A 16,804-nucleotide genomic window follows, 5' to 3' on the forward strand; every position below is an offset into this window, starting at 1 on the left:
CATTTGTGATAACAAAAGGAAAACCTCAACAATGCGGTGACCTACACACTGGATTTCAGTGATGCTGTGTCCTGAAAGATGGAGAACAGACCCATGCACTACTCAGGAGTGATCTCTCGATATAATTTACACTACAGAGGGGGAAAAGGAGGTGGAGGAAAATGTATGAATAACTCTGTTGATATCACTCAGTAATAGGATTTTTTTTTTGCCAAGGTAGAAAGCAATGTTTGTAATATTGGTGATTTTAAACAAAAATCCACAAGCCTGAAATTGAAGTGAAAAAGTACACATAACTAATGGTTTACACTCAAAAGACATCTGCATGTCTCCTTGCTTTTTGAACTAGGTACAAAACAGCAACCAGCATCGTCAAGTGAGTACCCCAGGCAGGCACAAAGACTGACCTGAGGGAAACCCGAGCTCCTGAGAAACTTGCACCACCTGGCCAAAGACACAGGGGCTCACTGTGGTGTTTTTTTCTTTAAGTTTTTGGGTTTGAAATTTTTCTATAACAAAAAGATCGATATTTTAAGAATGAGTGAGACATTGTTATGGTTTGGATGTGAGGTGTTCCCCCAAAAGCTCACGTGTGAGGCAACGCAAGAAGGTTTAGAGGAGAAATGAACGTGTTCTGAGAATCTTACCTCAATCAGTGCAATCAGTGAATTAATCCCCTGATGGGGATTAACTGAGTGGTAACTGAGGTGGTGGGTGTGGCTGGAGGAGGTGGGAACTGGGGTGTGGCTTTGGGGTACATGTATGTATCTGGCCAGTGAAGTCTCTCTCTGCTACCTGATCATCATGTGAGCTGCTTCCCTGTCGCCCTCTTTAGCCATGGTGTTCAGCCGAGCCTCGAGTCCAGGGAATAGAGGCGGCCTCCTGTGGACGAAGACCTCTGCAACCAGGAGCCCTTAGATACAGCTTTCCTCTTTACAGTTGTGCTGGTCAGATCTTTTAGTCCCAGCAGTGAAAAAGCTGGCTAAAACAGACATGAACTGTTTTTAAAAGCGTCCTGAGTGTGTGGAGGCGTCTTGAGAAGGCTGTTTAGAGATGCGCCCAGTACCCGGTTTAATGGAGAGCAGGATCTACCAGGACACAATGGCCCTTCCTAAAAATATTAGAAACAAGAGTCTTCCAACCTACACATGATTGCTTATTGGCTTTTGAATGCTTTTGTTAAAAATATAAAAGCACAAATCCTTTCAACGAGCTTTTCTAAGACATTATGAGACTCAATATAGATTTCCTTAGAAAATGAGTCTTATGACTCCTAAAGCCTGCATTGCAATCAGCACCTTCCATTTGGATTTCTAAATTATTTTGAAGTATAGATATAGATATATGCATGCTATGGTTGACATTAAAATTAAGTACTGAAATAAATTGAACTTAAAGCTCAATGATTGAATCAAGGTATCATAGCTTCAAACTACAATTTTCAAAACCAGTGAGGCATAATTGATCATATTATAGCCATTAAAATATATGATCAGTAGGTAGCAACACCTATCACACTCCATATACAAAAATCAACTCATAATGGATCCATGACCTCATATATGAAGCAAATGTTAGAAGAAAACAGGAAAAATATTCATCATTTCAGATATAGCAACGGATTGTTACTGATACCAAAGCAACAAAATAAAACAAAAAAAATGGACTTTATCAAAATTTGAAACTTTTTTTTCATTAAAGAACGTTATCAGGAAAGTGAAAACCTATAGAATGGGAAAAACATTTGCAAACCACAAATCTGATAATGGTCTTAAATGCAGAATATGTAAAGACTCTCACACCTCAAGAAGAAGACAGCCCATCCTATTTAAAAATGAGCAAATGCCTTGAACAGATATCCATGGGAAGCAGATGTATAAATGGCAAACCAGTTCATGAGAAGATCCTCAACATTACTGCCCTTAAATAAAATCCAAGTCCACCACGGGATCCTGCTTCACACTCACTGGGGCCTAGTAACACACAGCAAGACAAGGACCCGAATTGTGGAAGACAGACAATATTACTCAGCTATGAAAAGGAGTGGCATCGACATGTGCCATGAGATGATTGATCCTCAGTTGCCTACATCAGGTGACATAAGGCAGACCAGAGGTCGCATACTGTATGGTTTCGTTTTTATCCACAATGGGCAAATCCATGGAGACAGAAAGCCCAGTAGTGATGGCCAGAGGCTGGGGCGAGGGGCAAGGGGTGATGGCTTTGTGGAGACGGGGTATTCTGATGGTGAAGGAGTTTAAAACTAGAGGGTGGTATTTGAACAACACTGCATGTACTTGATGCCCCTGCACCGTAGCCCTCAAAGTGGCTCACTGCATGTCACAGGAACATCACAATTAGGAATGAGAGCTGTGAAAATCATACAGGGCTGGGAAAGGGGCTTCTGTGATGCTAAGAGGTAAAAATGCCTTAAATATTAAATAGCTCAGCTTGAACTCGTTCTCCTTTAATTTCTTTTGCACGTAGGTTCTTTCACCTACACTGTGTGCGTGTTTGACACTTTTAGTGCTGGGGCATACAACTTAAATCTTTGGATAATACTGTTCTAGATCCAGGGTAACAAATCCAGGACTGGCAGTGTCAATCGAAACCACAGACAAACTCTGAACCTTGGCTGAATAATATTTTCCAATTTATCTCAATGCCTTTTTGCACGTTATGTATTCTCTCGTTCAACACAGTCCCCTGGAGTCTTATATCTTTCGTGATCCATCCACTAATGTTTCTTATCCAGAAATGATCAAATTGAAAATTTCAACCTTGGGCTTAGCACCAGCTATGTCTAAGAGAGTTTTGCATCAATGGTCTTAATTAGTATTAAAATGGAACAACTAAAGAGCCAGACTTACCCACACACGGCAGGGAGTAGCCGAGCTGAGGGTCATGGAGGAACTGCCGGTCGTTGAGCCTGGTCACGCAGTAGAGGTGGAAGCAGTCTAGGCAGATCACGTGGCGGTGGGTGCACTGGAAAACCAGGACAGGGCTCCTGTGTGGACAGGGAAGGCGTTTCTTGGGGTGCCTCCAGTGGCAGACAGGAAACACGTGCTTCACGACCCGGTCTGCAATCCCACTGGAGGCTTAGGGCGTGCTCTGAGCCAGGACCTGGGCTTCGGAGCCCCCTCATGGGAGCCACGAGAGGAGCTCTATGGACTGCCTCGGCCATCGGTCCCTCAGCATTAGGTGGCTCCATCAGTGCATCTACCAGTCGTAGTTCAGACCTGAGCTTGACTCGGATCTCTTTCTAGAAGTCTCTCCTGATTTATAATTCCCACTTAACCTACCCAGTCCACCCACCGCGGTGTCTGCTTCTCTTGACCTGTGATGACCTCAGGGTGTCAGGGTGTTTCTCATCCCGCGGACTGTGAGCCCCTTGCAAGTGGACACTGTGTCTGTTCCATCAATACCCTCACACTGTCAGGCCTTGTGGGGGTTCACATAAATGCCCTGTGAATTGAGTTACAATGAAGCATAAAATCTGAGCTTCCCCAAAGTCAAAGGGAAATTTCAGTTGCACCAGAGCAGGCAGAGGCCGCTGTCACTCGCTTCTCACTGGCGAATAGAAAAGCAGACGTTGGAAATAAGATCATGCAACAGGCATTTTTCTATTTCAAGGTTTTGTCTATTCTGCCACCTACATCCCATCCAAATATTCAACTTCTGAAATCATGGTTAGAAGATTACTAATAAATCAATACATAAAAATCCTAAAGTTCTGTATCTCCTTAAAATACCTCACGGAAAAACAGATCTCCTGAAAACTATGAAGCTTTGCTTACAAATGAGCCACCTGTGTTTGTGTCAAAAAAGGAGACAAAATGAATATATTAAATTGAGATCAGTTCTGAGGCAATTGTAACAGTAAGAAAGTTCTGGATTCAATTTCGATAAGCCTATTCCCCATGTAATGATTAGAAAAAATACAAAACATGTTTACTTCATACTCAGTTCTGAGCAGCTATCAGGACTCTCCACAAAAGCTTTTTCTCTAGAAAAATAATATTAAATATTAATATCATAGAAGATAATTTCTTAACAATTAAAATAAATTTTCAAAATTCTGTTATCTCACTTATTTCAAAGCAATGTCTAACACAAACCCAGGTGGAGAAATGCCCCTTGGCAGGTTGATGCTGTGGATCTGAGAGTCACTGGCCACTCACTACACCTGAACAGAGGCCTTGGGTGGGTTTACGCATGTCCCCATGTCCCCTCTCTGAACCTACGAAAAGTCCTTTCAGGACCTCCATTTCCATCTCCAGAGCCGTGGGTTATTAGGCATCGATTGCTCTGGACTTTTGACCTTCTCCCTCCCTTTCCTGTGTCTAACCTAAGTCCCCAGAGTGCGATGCACTGCCATCCTGGATCCACCCAGGGACCCCATGAAGCTGCTGCAGGCCTCCTTCCCGTCACAGCTAAGCTGGGTGGAAAATGTTCTCCACTTCACTTTTGGTCACGTGGCTGACTGAGCCTGATAGGCCCCTGTTTTACTATCAGCACAGAGAAATTCTGGAGAAAATATTAGAACATTTGTAGAAAGCGTAGAGATGTCAGGAAATAAAAAGAAAACTTGTAAAATCAGAGCAGCCAGCCCACTGCCGCAGTGACGGGGGCACAGATACCAAGGTCTGAGGTACGCAGCCCTGGTCTAGCACACGGCTCTTCTCCTTCCTCCTCCTATGGGATGACAGCAGCACACACTCCCAGTTCCCTTCAGTTACCCCAGGCCCGACACACTAGACCATCCTCGCCACTCACCCCCGACCTGCTCCTGAGCAGTGCCTGCTGTTTGCATCAGGTTAGCAAGGAAGGGTAACCACACGGGAGGCCACCGTGGGAGAGAGACCCACACAGCTCAGGGCCCCCACCAGGGGACGATTCAGAGGCCAAGTGTGGGGCCTACAAACACACGTCAGCCCTCTCACCCCTTCCACCTCCGAGAACGAAGCACCAGGCCATGAGAGGCCGTGGCCCAGAGGCACAGCTCCCAGGGGAAAGCGTGTCCTCCGAGGGACACAGGAGGAGTCCTGCTCAAAATTAAACTGTAGCTGCCCCTGTCCACTTCACCCTCCCAGAACGGAGGCAGAGGCAGGGAGGGAGATTCACCAAACTGGCCGGTGGTGGACACCAAACTGGCCGGTGGTGGACCCTAACCACCAGGAAGAGGAAAGGCTGCTGCCTCACCTGGGGCCAGGAAGAACCCACGAGGCGTCTGGGGCCCCTCAGAAACTCTGGGGTCAGGTGGACAAAGGCAGCAGTTAAGGCTGGGAAGTGCCCAAGGCCAGGACTTGGGACCCTGTAGGACTCACTCACGCAGCAGCTAACCTCAATGACCCTCACCACCACGACAAGTGGGCCTCGGAGGGGCTTCAGGTGATGCCTGCCCTGAATAAAAAATGGGGTAAATGGTCACGATGGTTCACTCGTGAGACGGGATGGGGCTCAGAGGTGTGGTCAGTGCTGCCAGTGAGGACACACCAGAAAGGAGTCACGACCAAGACTCAGGGAGTGGCATGCAGCCTTGGGAGCCTAGAGTCCTGACAACAGGAACCCTGAGGGCTTTCACATTTCTCCCTTGGAAATGAAAGAAATCTGCACAGGTAGGAGGTCAAAGGTGACAGGGAGTGACCCAGGAATTCTCACTGTGTGTCCTTGTCTGCACATGGCCAACGTGTCTGTGCACACAGGAGAGACAGAGGTAAGTGTATGTGTGGTGATACACCCATGTAAGTAAAAATATAGGCAAGATATCTGTTGATCATAGATAATTGGAGCATGGTAAGGTAGTAAATGTCTGCATTTCACATGGGATTATCAGTCAGCTGAATTTTTTGATATAACACTGTTAATTTCTTGTTAAGAATATTCCTAGTAATTTTGGAAAGTTAGGTGAGGGATAAACATGGCACTTACTAAAAGGTTATTGGATTAATCAGTTGGGAAAATAAGTGACAGGCTGGGGGTCATTTCAAGGCTGGGGGTGCACACAAGCGCTCAAGTGCTAGGTCAGGAGGAGAGGGGAATGGCTGGGATCCACGAGCACCGCGCTGGCTTAGGTGACTCAGGTGACTCGCTAGGAACTTCACAGTAAGTTTCCATCCTCTGAAGGTAAACGTCCTTCCTGCTGTCTACCTGCTTTCTCTGCACCTGCCCTCTCTGGTCTAGTTCTTTCTTCTAGTTCTTTCCCTCTTAGACCAACGCTCTTCCCCATCGTTTCCTGTGGCATGATTCTGCCCTCTCCACTCAGTCCCAAATGCTGAACCTGGGGCTGGTTCAAGACTAACAATCTCCAACCAGCTTTCTCTGGAGCCCGTGGTTCTTCCCTGCGTCTCTCCTCAGTGTCACTCCACCGTGCACCCTTCATATTAGCCTCACCCATCTGTAAAGTGTTCCTACCTTAGCGACCAATGTTAAATGAAAGGAATGAATCGATGGAGACCACACACGTGCAGCCCTTTCAAGAACCAGGCCTCGTGAGACAGCTGAGCACACGACCCTGAGTAGCCAAAGTCCCTGAACACCCTGGTGCATGGATGAATGGACACTGTTTTGTAATCCCTGTCTATATTCCCAGTTTCTCTGCTCCCTTTGATGCTGCTCTCTCAGTGGCTGATTGAGCATTTACTCTGGCTAACGAGGCACTTAGACATGTGTGGACCAGAGCCTCTTGTGAACTCCAGTGCCTGCTGAGTACACTTGGAGTAGGCTCTGGACAACACACAAGCCTGGCCACAGTCTAGGGACACGAGATGTCCAAGGAACCAGGATGATATGTCACCAGACTGTGGCAGCAGAGATGTCAGGAGACAGGAGATTGTCGCTTCAGGATGGCCCCAGAGCAAAGCTGAGCTGATGGGAAGGAACGAGATGGGTTCTGAGTCAGAACTGTGGTTTCTGGGCAGCAGGGGACCTGGGCATGGGGAGGAGTTCTCTGAACCGCACATGAACCAGATGAGCCCAGTGAAAGGAGCAGAGGGGACAGGAGACAGAAGGGCTGAGGACTCCGCAGACTGGCCAGGAGCGGGTTGGGGCTGACGTGAGGCAAACCCCGTCTGCGGGACGCTCTGAAGGTTCTGCCCTGGTCTGGATGCTGTGTCCCTCTAAATTCAGGTGCTGAAATCTGTACCCTCAAGTCACAGGACTGGGGAGGGGCTTGAGGAGTGTTAGCCATGAGGAGGGAGCCTCACACCCTGTGAGGACAGGGAGAGGGCGCCCCTCAGAGCAGGGAGCAGGTCCTCTACACGCCACCTGCCGGTACCTGACCTCGAACTTCCTGACCTCAAGATCTGGAGGAGCGCATTTCCCTCGTGCATGAGCTGCCCCGTTCTTGGAGCTTTGCGGCCGTCCAGAGGACGGAGGAGACGGTTTTCAGACATGGCAAGGGAGTGACGTGTTCGTTGAGTCTTCACTCTGAGAGTTCGGAGGGAGAGGGGCTGGCAGGGGTGAGAAGCACTTGGAGGCCGTGTTGGCAATAGAGACCCGAGTGGCCAAGGAGCTGGACTAGATGTGGCAGTGGCTCCAGGGATGGAACGAAAAGATGGACGAGGGCGTTTTGAGGAGGATCTGCCAGGACTTACTCTCTTGGGTCTTTCGTTCTTCCCAACATTCCTCTGTGCCCTTTGCTCAAATTATGTGTAAATGTTAATTGATCAATCTGGAAATGATTTTACCTGGATGAGCCAGGTTATAGAGAAGTTACTAAAGGTTAAATAAAGTTCTCAATCACATGCAGAAAGGATTATAAATGCCTTGCTTAACCTAACTGGAAAGTTATTTGTAAGCAACACTTTCTCTGTTTTTATTAAAGAAATAATCCAAAACCCCTTTGTTCACTGAATATTAAATGTAACTGAAAGAGTTTTTATTTAAAAAATAATGACAAGCTAATCCTGTACATTACACAAAGTAATATTGTTGTGCGGTATTCCAGACATGTAAACTCCGATAAAATTAGACCTCTAGTATCTGCAAAATGACATTAATGTGTTCATATTTATCTCCTAATGTGCAGTTTCATCTGCTTTCTACCTCGTCTGTGATCCCCCCTCCCATCTGCTCCTCTGTCTCGGTGCATCCAATTCTTCCCTGTGAGCACATCTTCATTTGTACTCATTATGAGAGAGGCCGTGGCTCCAGCTTACCATTAATGTGGCATACGATGAGAGCAGTGTGCTAGCAATGTCGAGATCCGTAAAGATAAGGAGCAATTCCAAGTTTTCAAGGAAATCTTAAGCTGGAGGAGTGGGCAGGAGAAGGACACAAACAGTTGTAACATAGGGAACGGTATTTTAAGTTATGTTGGAGATGCCTCCCAGGTAGTTTCTTTCTATGTGGAGTAGGTTGATCTGTGTATGACAGGAAGAGTGCAGACTACCTGTGACTTCAGGAGGACATCAGAAAAGACACTAGATCTCGCCTGTTTTCTCCCATACGTCGTGGGGCCCCAGGACGGTGAGCGGCCACCTTGTGAGAAACTCAACAGCCGCCTGGGGAAGTCTGCTAGGAGCCACAACCAAATAATATGATGCATGGCACTTTTGGTTGTAAGGTGACGCCAGCTAGCCATTGAGATGATATGATTATGTTAAGATTTACATTCATATGGAAATTGGACTCCTGCTGTTCACCTTGGCCTGCTACGGGACTCATGTTACGGGACTCCTGGAGAGTTCCCATTGGTTGGGGAAGGACAGTAGGAGGGAATTCCGGGGGAGGTGCCGGGCTCCGGTTCAGGTAGACGCAACCGCGTGGGTGGACCGCTTTGCTTGCCGGCGAGTTCGGAGTATTGGCGGCATTTTCAAAAATAAAGTTTTGTTCCTGCTTGAGTGGCTCGTGATTCTGTGCCCAGCCAAGACTGCGGCAGAAGTCTGCACATGAACAGCTGCGCCTCCAGCCCACAGCCAACACCAACTTGGCAGCCACTTAAGTGAAACCTATTTAAAGTAGATCCTCCAACTCTGGGCAAGCCTGAAGATGACCTCCTGACTATGACTTCGTGAGTTACCCGGAGCAAGAACCATATAGCTAAGCCCTCCCAAATTCTTGACTCACTGGGAGTGAAGATAATATTCACTGTTTTCTTGAGCCACTAAGTTGTAGGAAAATCTGTTACATAATAGTATTTACTAATGCAGGTTCAGAGGAAGAAGTCACATTTAGATAGCAGATCATAGAAGAATTCATAAGAGTAATAAGTGGCATTTTAAGGAGGATCAGGACTCTAATGCATGGGGATGGATAAAATACTTGAAGTCAAGAGAAGATAGATATTATAAAGTAGAGGGAAAATGTTGCAGCTGGTTTCTTCACCTGCCCCAGTGAAGAGGGAAAGTGCAAAGGAAGCACATGCTATCACATAGCACATTAAGATCACCTGAACAGCAATGCAAAAAGGAATTAAACTTTTAAGGAAAAAAATCCCTTGAGGAATAGACTTTTTTTACTTGAAGGAGAAAATCTTTCAATGTAGCTGACACTTGACCCTTGAAAATTCACATGTTGATTTGGCTGTATTTAGTTTGTGCAACACTAACATAGATGTTATGCCCCGGTTAGCAATTTTTCGAAGCTCTGCACAAATTCTCTGTACATGAAGAATTATGACTTGTGGGAATTTAATAAAATATTTGGTTAGATAAAAATAATCAGAGAAGAAAAGCTACCCCATTAAATAACTTGAATTCACCTTCTTAACAACTGTCACTCCGCATCCCTGTTAGAGCTTATAAACAAACAAACAAAAATAACCGAAATATCAGAAATGCAATGCATTGTAATGTAACCTGCATTTAGCAAAATCACCTACACACTGCCTAAATGCACAACTGGCAAAGAAGTCTCCCCACAGCGCTGGCCTACAGACAGCTGGAGATGGCACTTTAGCTCATGTGTCATATGAGTTCATTATTCGAAGTAGCCAAGTGAGCAATCCCGTCACTGGAGGGGCCTCTGGTCCAAGACACTAATTGATAGACTCGACTTTCATAAATTAAAATAGGCTTCAACAGTTGAGTGACCTTCAAAATTCCTCCCAGCAGCCAAGTTTAAAATCCTGAAGTCAGTTCATTTGCCCATTAGTGTGCTTGGAGCTGGAGTCCTGGTAAGGCACTGGCAGACTCTGAACAAGCTCATTAACCACCCCTTCCAATTTCTTCTTGCTTCCTCTGCACATGTTCTGATCCTTCATCCAGGCCTCTCTGCTCCACAAAAAGGGTTTGCTTTGGCCCTCTGAGCTTCCTTGCAGAAATCCCAGTATTGAGTACAGACAGTATACCAAGTTACACACTCATTACATCTACATTTTCCACTTAACCACTCTGCTACTACCGTAGAACAGTCACCATATGCCATTGTTATGTTACCATCCCATAAGAATAAACAAGATGGTCTCTGCCCTCAGGGGTCACAATCCTACAGAGCTTTTTAATAATTCTCTCATGGTGGTAAGTGCTACCATCAAGATGAATTTAGAGATCACTTATCTCTCTCTGGGGCTGGAGGATGGAGTCCAAAGAAAGCTCATGTCTCAGTGCATCCAGGACATGGAGGGAGAAAATACTGAAAAAAAAAACTAAATATCTTCTCCCGTTTATAAAGGATTTGGGGAAATATTTTATAAAATGACAATATAAATGTGTTAGAAAGGATTAAGAAAAGACAGCCTCTCTATCTATAAGTCAGTCAGCTTTCCATTACTGGAACAAATAGTTGAGACATGTCAACTTACAAAGAGGAAGGTTTAATTTTGGCTCTTAGTTTGGAAGTTCATGACCAATTAGCTCTGTTGCTTTGGGTGTTGAGTGGCACAACACGTCATGGCGGGTATAGGTGGCGCAGGAAGCCTATTCACCTCCTGATGATCAAGAAACAAAAGAGAGGAAGAAATAAGGGCCAAGGTCCCCACATTCCTGTTGAAGACATACCCCCAATGGCCTAAGCCCTCCTGCCAGGTCCTGCTTCTTAAATGCTTTCCCCGCTTCCAACAGAGACAACCTGGGGACCAAGCCATCAACTCAGGGGCCCTTTGGGGACATTCCAAATCTATACTTCAGCATCTCCTCTCCTAAAATTTTCTTTTCACCTGAAATCTTTATTCAGTGGTCTGATTTCCCATCTGTGGCACTAAATGTTATTACATTTAAGAGACTTTCTAACCTCAGCATTTGTTCCAAGGTTTGATTCCACTGATGTCTGCCCTCAGTTCTCAGTAAACTCCCCTGTCATTAATGTGCAACTTTATTCCTGGGAAACAACTTGGTTTTATGCATCTTGTGGTATTTGCTTGTGGATCTTAGGGTTTTATTTAAAAGCTCCCTATTAATTAGCTACATCACTGTTGATATGTTCCACATGCTGCCATGGAGGAAATAGGAAAATTTCAAGTAGCAGCTGCTTTTTCTGTTTCAGACATATATCTTTTCAATATTTACTTGCTGATTTTGAGAGCACCTGTAAAATAGGGGCTACAAAATTCTTGGGTAAAGACAGTGGCAAAAACAGTGCTGGTGTAGGTGAGCTCTCCAGACTCATCTGGCCACAGCAGCCTGCCTGCCCCCACCTCCTGCCTCCCAGCCTCAGCCTCAGCCTCAATCCAGTCAGCATCACCTGGAAACACTGTTCTAGGGTGGTTTTTGTCCTGGCAGCCTGTGCTCCTCAAATATGAACTAGTTACCCAATGCTACTGTACTCAGGACCCAGCCTTACTGCCACCTTTTGGAGCTCTCTATAAGCTATGCCACCCCCACAAAATGCTCTCCACTTTTCCATTCACAAATCTTATGCATTTCTCAGGCCAGTCTGGTCTCTGCATTTCCCTTCTCCTCCATCCCTATGTGCGCTGGTGTTCTTGTCTTCATTTCCAGAAGCTTTCAAGGTGAGCTGGAGTCTGACCTCCTCCAGCAGCTTCCCACAAACACTGATCACTGCAATGCTAACAGAAACCCAGAGGTCATTGCTTTTGTATTTGGCATTTTATTACAGGCCACATGCAGGGTCCTCCTCCACCTTTGTGAACCCAGGCTGGTCTCCAGACTCAAGGAACCACACACAGGCTGGGAAGCTCTGGTGCAGGTTCCTGTGGAGAAGTGGGCTGTGCTGCCCTCCAGGAGGTTGGACCAACCCTGAGGAAACCAAGTCCAGAGAACTTGTGGGAGGCACTGAAACCTGACGTTGGCCAGGCAGGGGATGTTTCTACAGTCAGGAAAACATGAGCTAGAGCCTAAAAGACAGAAGTATGTTTGCCTGGCCAAAAAAATTGGATGAAAATACATGAAAGCAGCTAATGGAATAAGGCGGGTGACACCAACAGGGAGCCCCACCCTCTGTAGTTCACACCCTTAACCTTGTTGAAGCTCCAAACTCCCCCACAAATAAACAGTGAGATTAAAAAGCAAGGCTATTGCTTCCACAAGTCACATACTGTTTTAGGTTTAACAATGCTTCAAATGGGCTAATATTGGGTCCTATTATTTATAACATTTGGAGTCACTGACAACAAGTAGACTATGCGAAATAAAAATGTAAGCCATGGTTGCAGAGGGAGTTAATGGGTAATTAATCTCCTCTAGATGATTTCAATCTTGGAAGATCTTGACTTGACTTTAGCTTAGCATATGCATTGTATTTCCAAATATAATTACCATTGGCAGGTTGAACTCAAACATAACCCATTAACTTCTTGAAGGGGTAGGCTGTAAACATTGCAACATAACCATAAATGTTAGAAATACAAAATAAGCTTCTTTTCTTTTTCTAAAGCAACTTAAAAGCCAAGTGGTCAGTCCTCTTTGCTGGTAACTCGTGACAATGATTTGGTTGAACACTAACATCCCTACTTTTCTTGTTAAGGCATTTATACTACTGAACAGATGCTGATAAAGAATTATAAATAGCGGGTAAATCATATAAGCTTTTGCATATAAGAAATGAAGCTTTTGCATGTAAGAAATGAAACTAAAAATTCCAGAGTTCTTGGGAGAAAAGTGTATCTCATAAAAAAGCCATCCTAACACCTTCCTATCTTCTAGTTAATAAATGTTTTTCTCAAGGATCCTCAAAATTATGTGTTCAAGTACATCACAAGTAGTCTCAGGACACCACCTTCTACTGAAACTGTCAATACATATAGCTCAAAAAAGCTGAAGGTAGGTTTAACATAAAATCATTTCTGGGTCATATCATTTGCATAGAGCTACTGTGTGGCACAACTATTTAGCTGTTGGAGATCCCGTCTGTAGCGCATACTAACTCATGTGCATATCTTGTCTTTGTTTTTTCCTCTGTGAAAAATAGCTAGAAGCAGATAATGCCCAGATCCACTGCAAAAGCATTCTGCTAAATTGAGAAAGATATGAAGACAGATCTTGTTTAGATAAGAACCCCACTGTGAAATAAATTGTTCTGGTGTATCCCCAAATCTCATGACAGGAAATATTAATGTGCTCAGAATCAGTCCAGTGGCTGTGAATGTTAGGAGCTATTTAACATAAGAAATTATTGCAGACACAGAGTGGTTATAAAAAGATACATATTTTGCTGCCAGCTCACAAAAACCTTGCACAGATGATTTCATATTGGTCTGGCGTTCATTCTTAAAACGAGTGAACGGATGCTAATAGGATGCTGGATCTTTTACCTCTTTTATCAGAGAATCATTTAGGAACCAGATCTTCTGAAAAAGAGTAGGTTGAAACAAAGAACGTTCCTAAACAATTGCTGACATCATAGGAGTTCCAGAACGAAAACATCAGAACAGGAAGTTATCGTGACATTTCTGTAATATAGTTAGATGGATTCAACATTTGAATTTTTAACATAATGGAAGAATTTATGGAGAATAGTAGATAAAGTTATTTTTCCAATTTAGTTTGGTTTACAGATAGCTAGAAAAGCAGGACATGACATTCCAAAATAGTTCCCTAACATAATTAAAATCAGTATAGCATCATAATGCAAATTCAGATAAATTCATGTATTATCCCAAGAACTGGTGCAGACTTGACTGACTGTCCAATCATCAGCAGCCCGAGGTCAGGGGAGAATCCTGGGGAGGGTGGTGTGAATCTGCTCTTTCTGTGACATGAGGATTTGTGAAATGATCAGGTTAGATATGACAACCTGGAGAGAGCCTTTGGATACAGAGATTTTGTTACTTTCAATTTAGAAGACCATATGTCTTCTTTACCTAAAGCCTTACCAGAAATTCTATGTAAAAGATAGATCCTATTTAGGATTCAAGCTTCCTATGACCCCGTGAACTAACACGCACATCGCTTGCAAGGGTTAGCCAGAGGATTTCTGGGAATTTCCCCCTTTGCTAGATGTGCTGAGAGGGAGGCCTTGATCCAGAATATCTAAGATGAATCAGAACAGGTATTATGATACAAAACAACTCACAACATACATTAAATAACTTTTAACACTTAAAAATTGATTAAAATTCATTCATTCATTCATTCATTTACTCACTCACTCATTTACTCAATGGCTGCAGTGCTGGGAATCAAACCCAGGGCCTTGTGCATGGTAAGCACCTGTTCTACTGCTCAGCTACACCCAAAACTCTAATTTAATTTTAAAGCTCTGCTTTCTTTCATCCAGGTCAACTGGTCACTGGGGCCAGACACACCTGTTGGAAGAACGGCATAGATGGAGGAGGGCTGCCCGGCCCTGCCTGGGCCCCTCCCTGCTCTGTGCTCCTGTACACAGTAGCCATGATTTTTTGTTCATGTGTTGAGTTGTCTGTGTTCTCTCCAGACCGAGGCCAGCGATCTGTGGCTGGGGCCCATATCTGGCCTGCAGCCTGTTTTGGTAAGCAAAGCTGTGCTGGAACAGCCGCGTTACTTACTGTCTGTGGTTGCCTCTGGGTGTAATAGCAGAACTGAGCTGCGGGACAGGCCTGGGTGGCCTACAATTCTAAGCTGCCCACTGAGCAGCCCTTCAAACAAGACGTCTGCTTATCCCTGCTCGAGGTGTTGGACCCACAAACACAAGGACTGCCTTTTGGTATCCCCAGTGCCTGGCCTATGGCTGACATTCAGAAAGTGTGTATGTTCTGTGTGAATCCCCAACTCATGGATGAATCCCCAATGACTGAATGGCTAAGAATGAACAGGGATGAAGAAAAAGCCAACAGCAATTTTTGCTGTGCCCAGAGGAATGCGGTAGAGTATTGGCTTTGAGTTAAGCCATTAAAACTACTTTTCAGGCCTGAAATCACCATCATCCCCTATTCAGGTCATTTCTTTCGATTAAGCTAGCTCTAGAGTGGACAGTATCCAGTGCTTATGACTCTGACCAGTGGAGAGGAAAGGGGACGAGGACTTGAAAAGAGTGAATAGAACAAGGACATATTGTTTCCCTTAGTGAACAAAAATTCACTGAGTGCCCACTATAGACCACTACTGAGTGCCCACTATAGACCAGGCACTGTCTTAGGCCTCAGGGTCCCTGGTCCCTCCATTTGGAAGACACTAGCTAGAGATACAGATACTAGCTAAAGAAAAGTGAGTGTCAGAAGGTCAAACAGAGTCATGTGGCATTCGCGGTGGGCTGCTGCCTCTGGCTGGTCTGGGAAGGCCCAAGGGGTCATCACCTTGATTCCTGAATGTGAGCTGCCCACAGTCTGATGCAAGATGGTTCCAGGGGGAGGAATAACCAGGCAAAGGCCCTTGGGCAGGAACACCTGGGCATCTCTGAAGAAAAAAAATAAGAGTTGGCATGTGGGGTCGCAGTGACCAAGGGGGCAGGAGACATCTGAGGAGGCGGGTAGCCTGAAGACTTTCAGATTGCTAGGGAATTTGGTTATTGGGTAATGGCATAAGGGCAAGTCAACGTAAGATTTTGGGGAGGAAGCAGGGGTGTACCAAGGATTGATCTCAGGGGCACTCTGACCACTGAGCCACATCCCCAGCCCTATTTTGTATTTTATTTAGAGACAGGGTCTCACTGAGTTGCTTAGCGCCTCACTTTTGCTGAGGTTGGCTCTGAACTCATGATCCTCCTGCCTCTGCTTCCTGAACCACTGGATTACAGGTGTGTGCCACCATGCCAGGCTCAATATAAGATTTTAAGTACAGATGTGATGATAATAGCATTTATGTTTAAAAACTCACTCCTCGTGATCAACAAGGCTTACCATTTGGGAGACTTCTGGACATTGCTATGGTACCTTAGTAAGAAAAGAGGTGGCTAGACGCAGTGGTGGGGAGGGAGAGATGCGGATAGGGTGCCGATGTGTCAGGGACAATAGAGCCTTTCATATCTCCTACCAGCTCTTTTTCTTTTCTTCTAACTCATGTAGCTTTTTCCACTTTTAGCAACTTTCAAGATCATGTCCCCAAATTCATGAGAACATTGTTATAAAATCCACAGCTTTCAAATTACTTTTCAATGGAAATGGAGTCTTTCTGGTGCTTTGTAAACAAATGTAATTCAAGGGCTTTGCTTAGGGCCCAAAGTGTATGATGAACCTGGTAACAGTTAAGGGCATTGATTCAATTTTAAAACCATATTCCTCTTTCATTCAAAATACAATTTTAAAACCATATTCCTTTTTCATTCAACCGACATTGATGGATCTCCCCCAGTACTGGGGATGGGCACAGAGTTGGCACAGAACCGGGCAGGGTAAGGACCCTGCTCTCTCTGACAAGGCACCCCGGGCAGCTCGGGCCCATAGAGACCTGTGACGCTGTGGGACTCTATCTTCAAACAAAGTGTTGGTGTTGGAGAGGGAGAGAAAATTGGAGACATCAGATATTTAAGAAGTCAGACCATGAAGAACGAG

The 16,804-nt window shown here is 45.0% G+C and overlaps 1 protein-coding gene across 6 annotated transcripts in view; it reads right to left on the bottom strand.

Moving 5' to 3' along the window:
• PRKN (parkin RBR E3 ubiquitin protein ligase) overlaps nucleotides 1-16,804 on the bottom strand; it is a 1,414,869-nt gene that overhangs the window by 551,947 nt on the left and 846,118 nt on the right. For all 6 annotated transcript variants that reach the window (XM_081293730.1, XM_081293731.1, XM_081293729.1 and 3 more), the window contains one exon: nucleotides 2,871-3,007. In XM_081293730.1, coding sequence (XP_081149856.1) covers nucleotides 2,871-3,007 — 137 coding nt within the window. The remainder of the gene's footprint in view (nucleotides 1-2,870; nucleotides 3,008-16,804) is intronic.

The sequence above is a fragment of the Spermophilus citellus genome (genome assembly GCF_964194105.1).
Source record: "Spermophilus citellus genome assembly, chromosome: 5".
Taxonomy (NCBI): domain Eukaryota; kingdom Metazoa; phylum Chordata; class Mammalia; order Rodentia; family Sciuridae; genus Spermophilus; species Spermophilus citellus.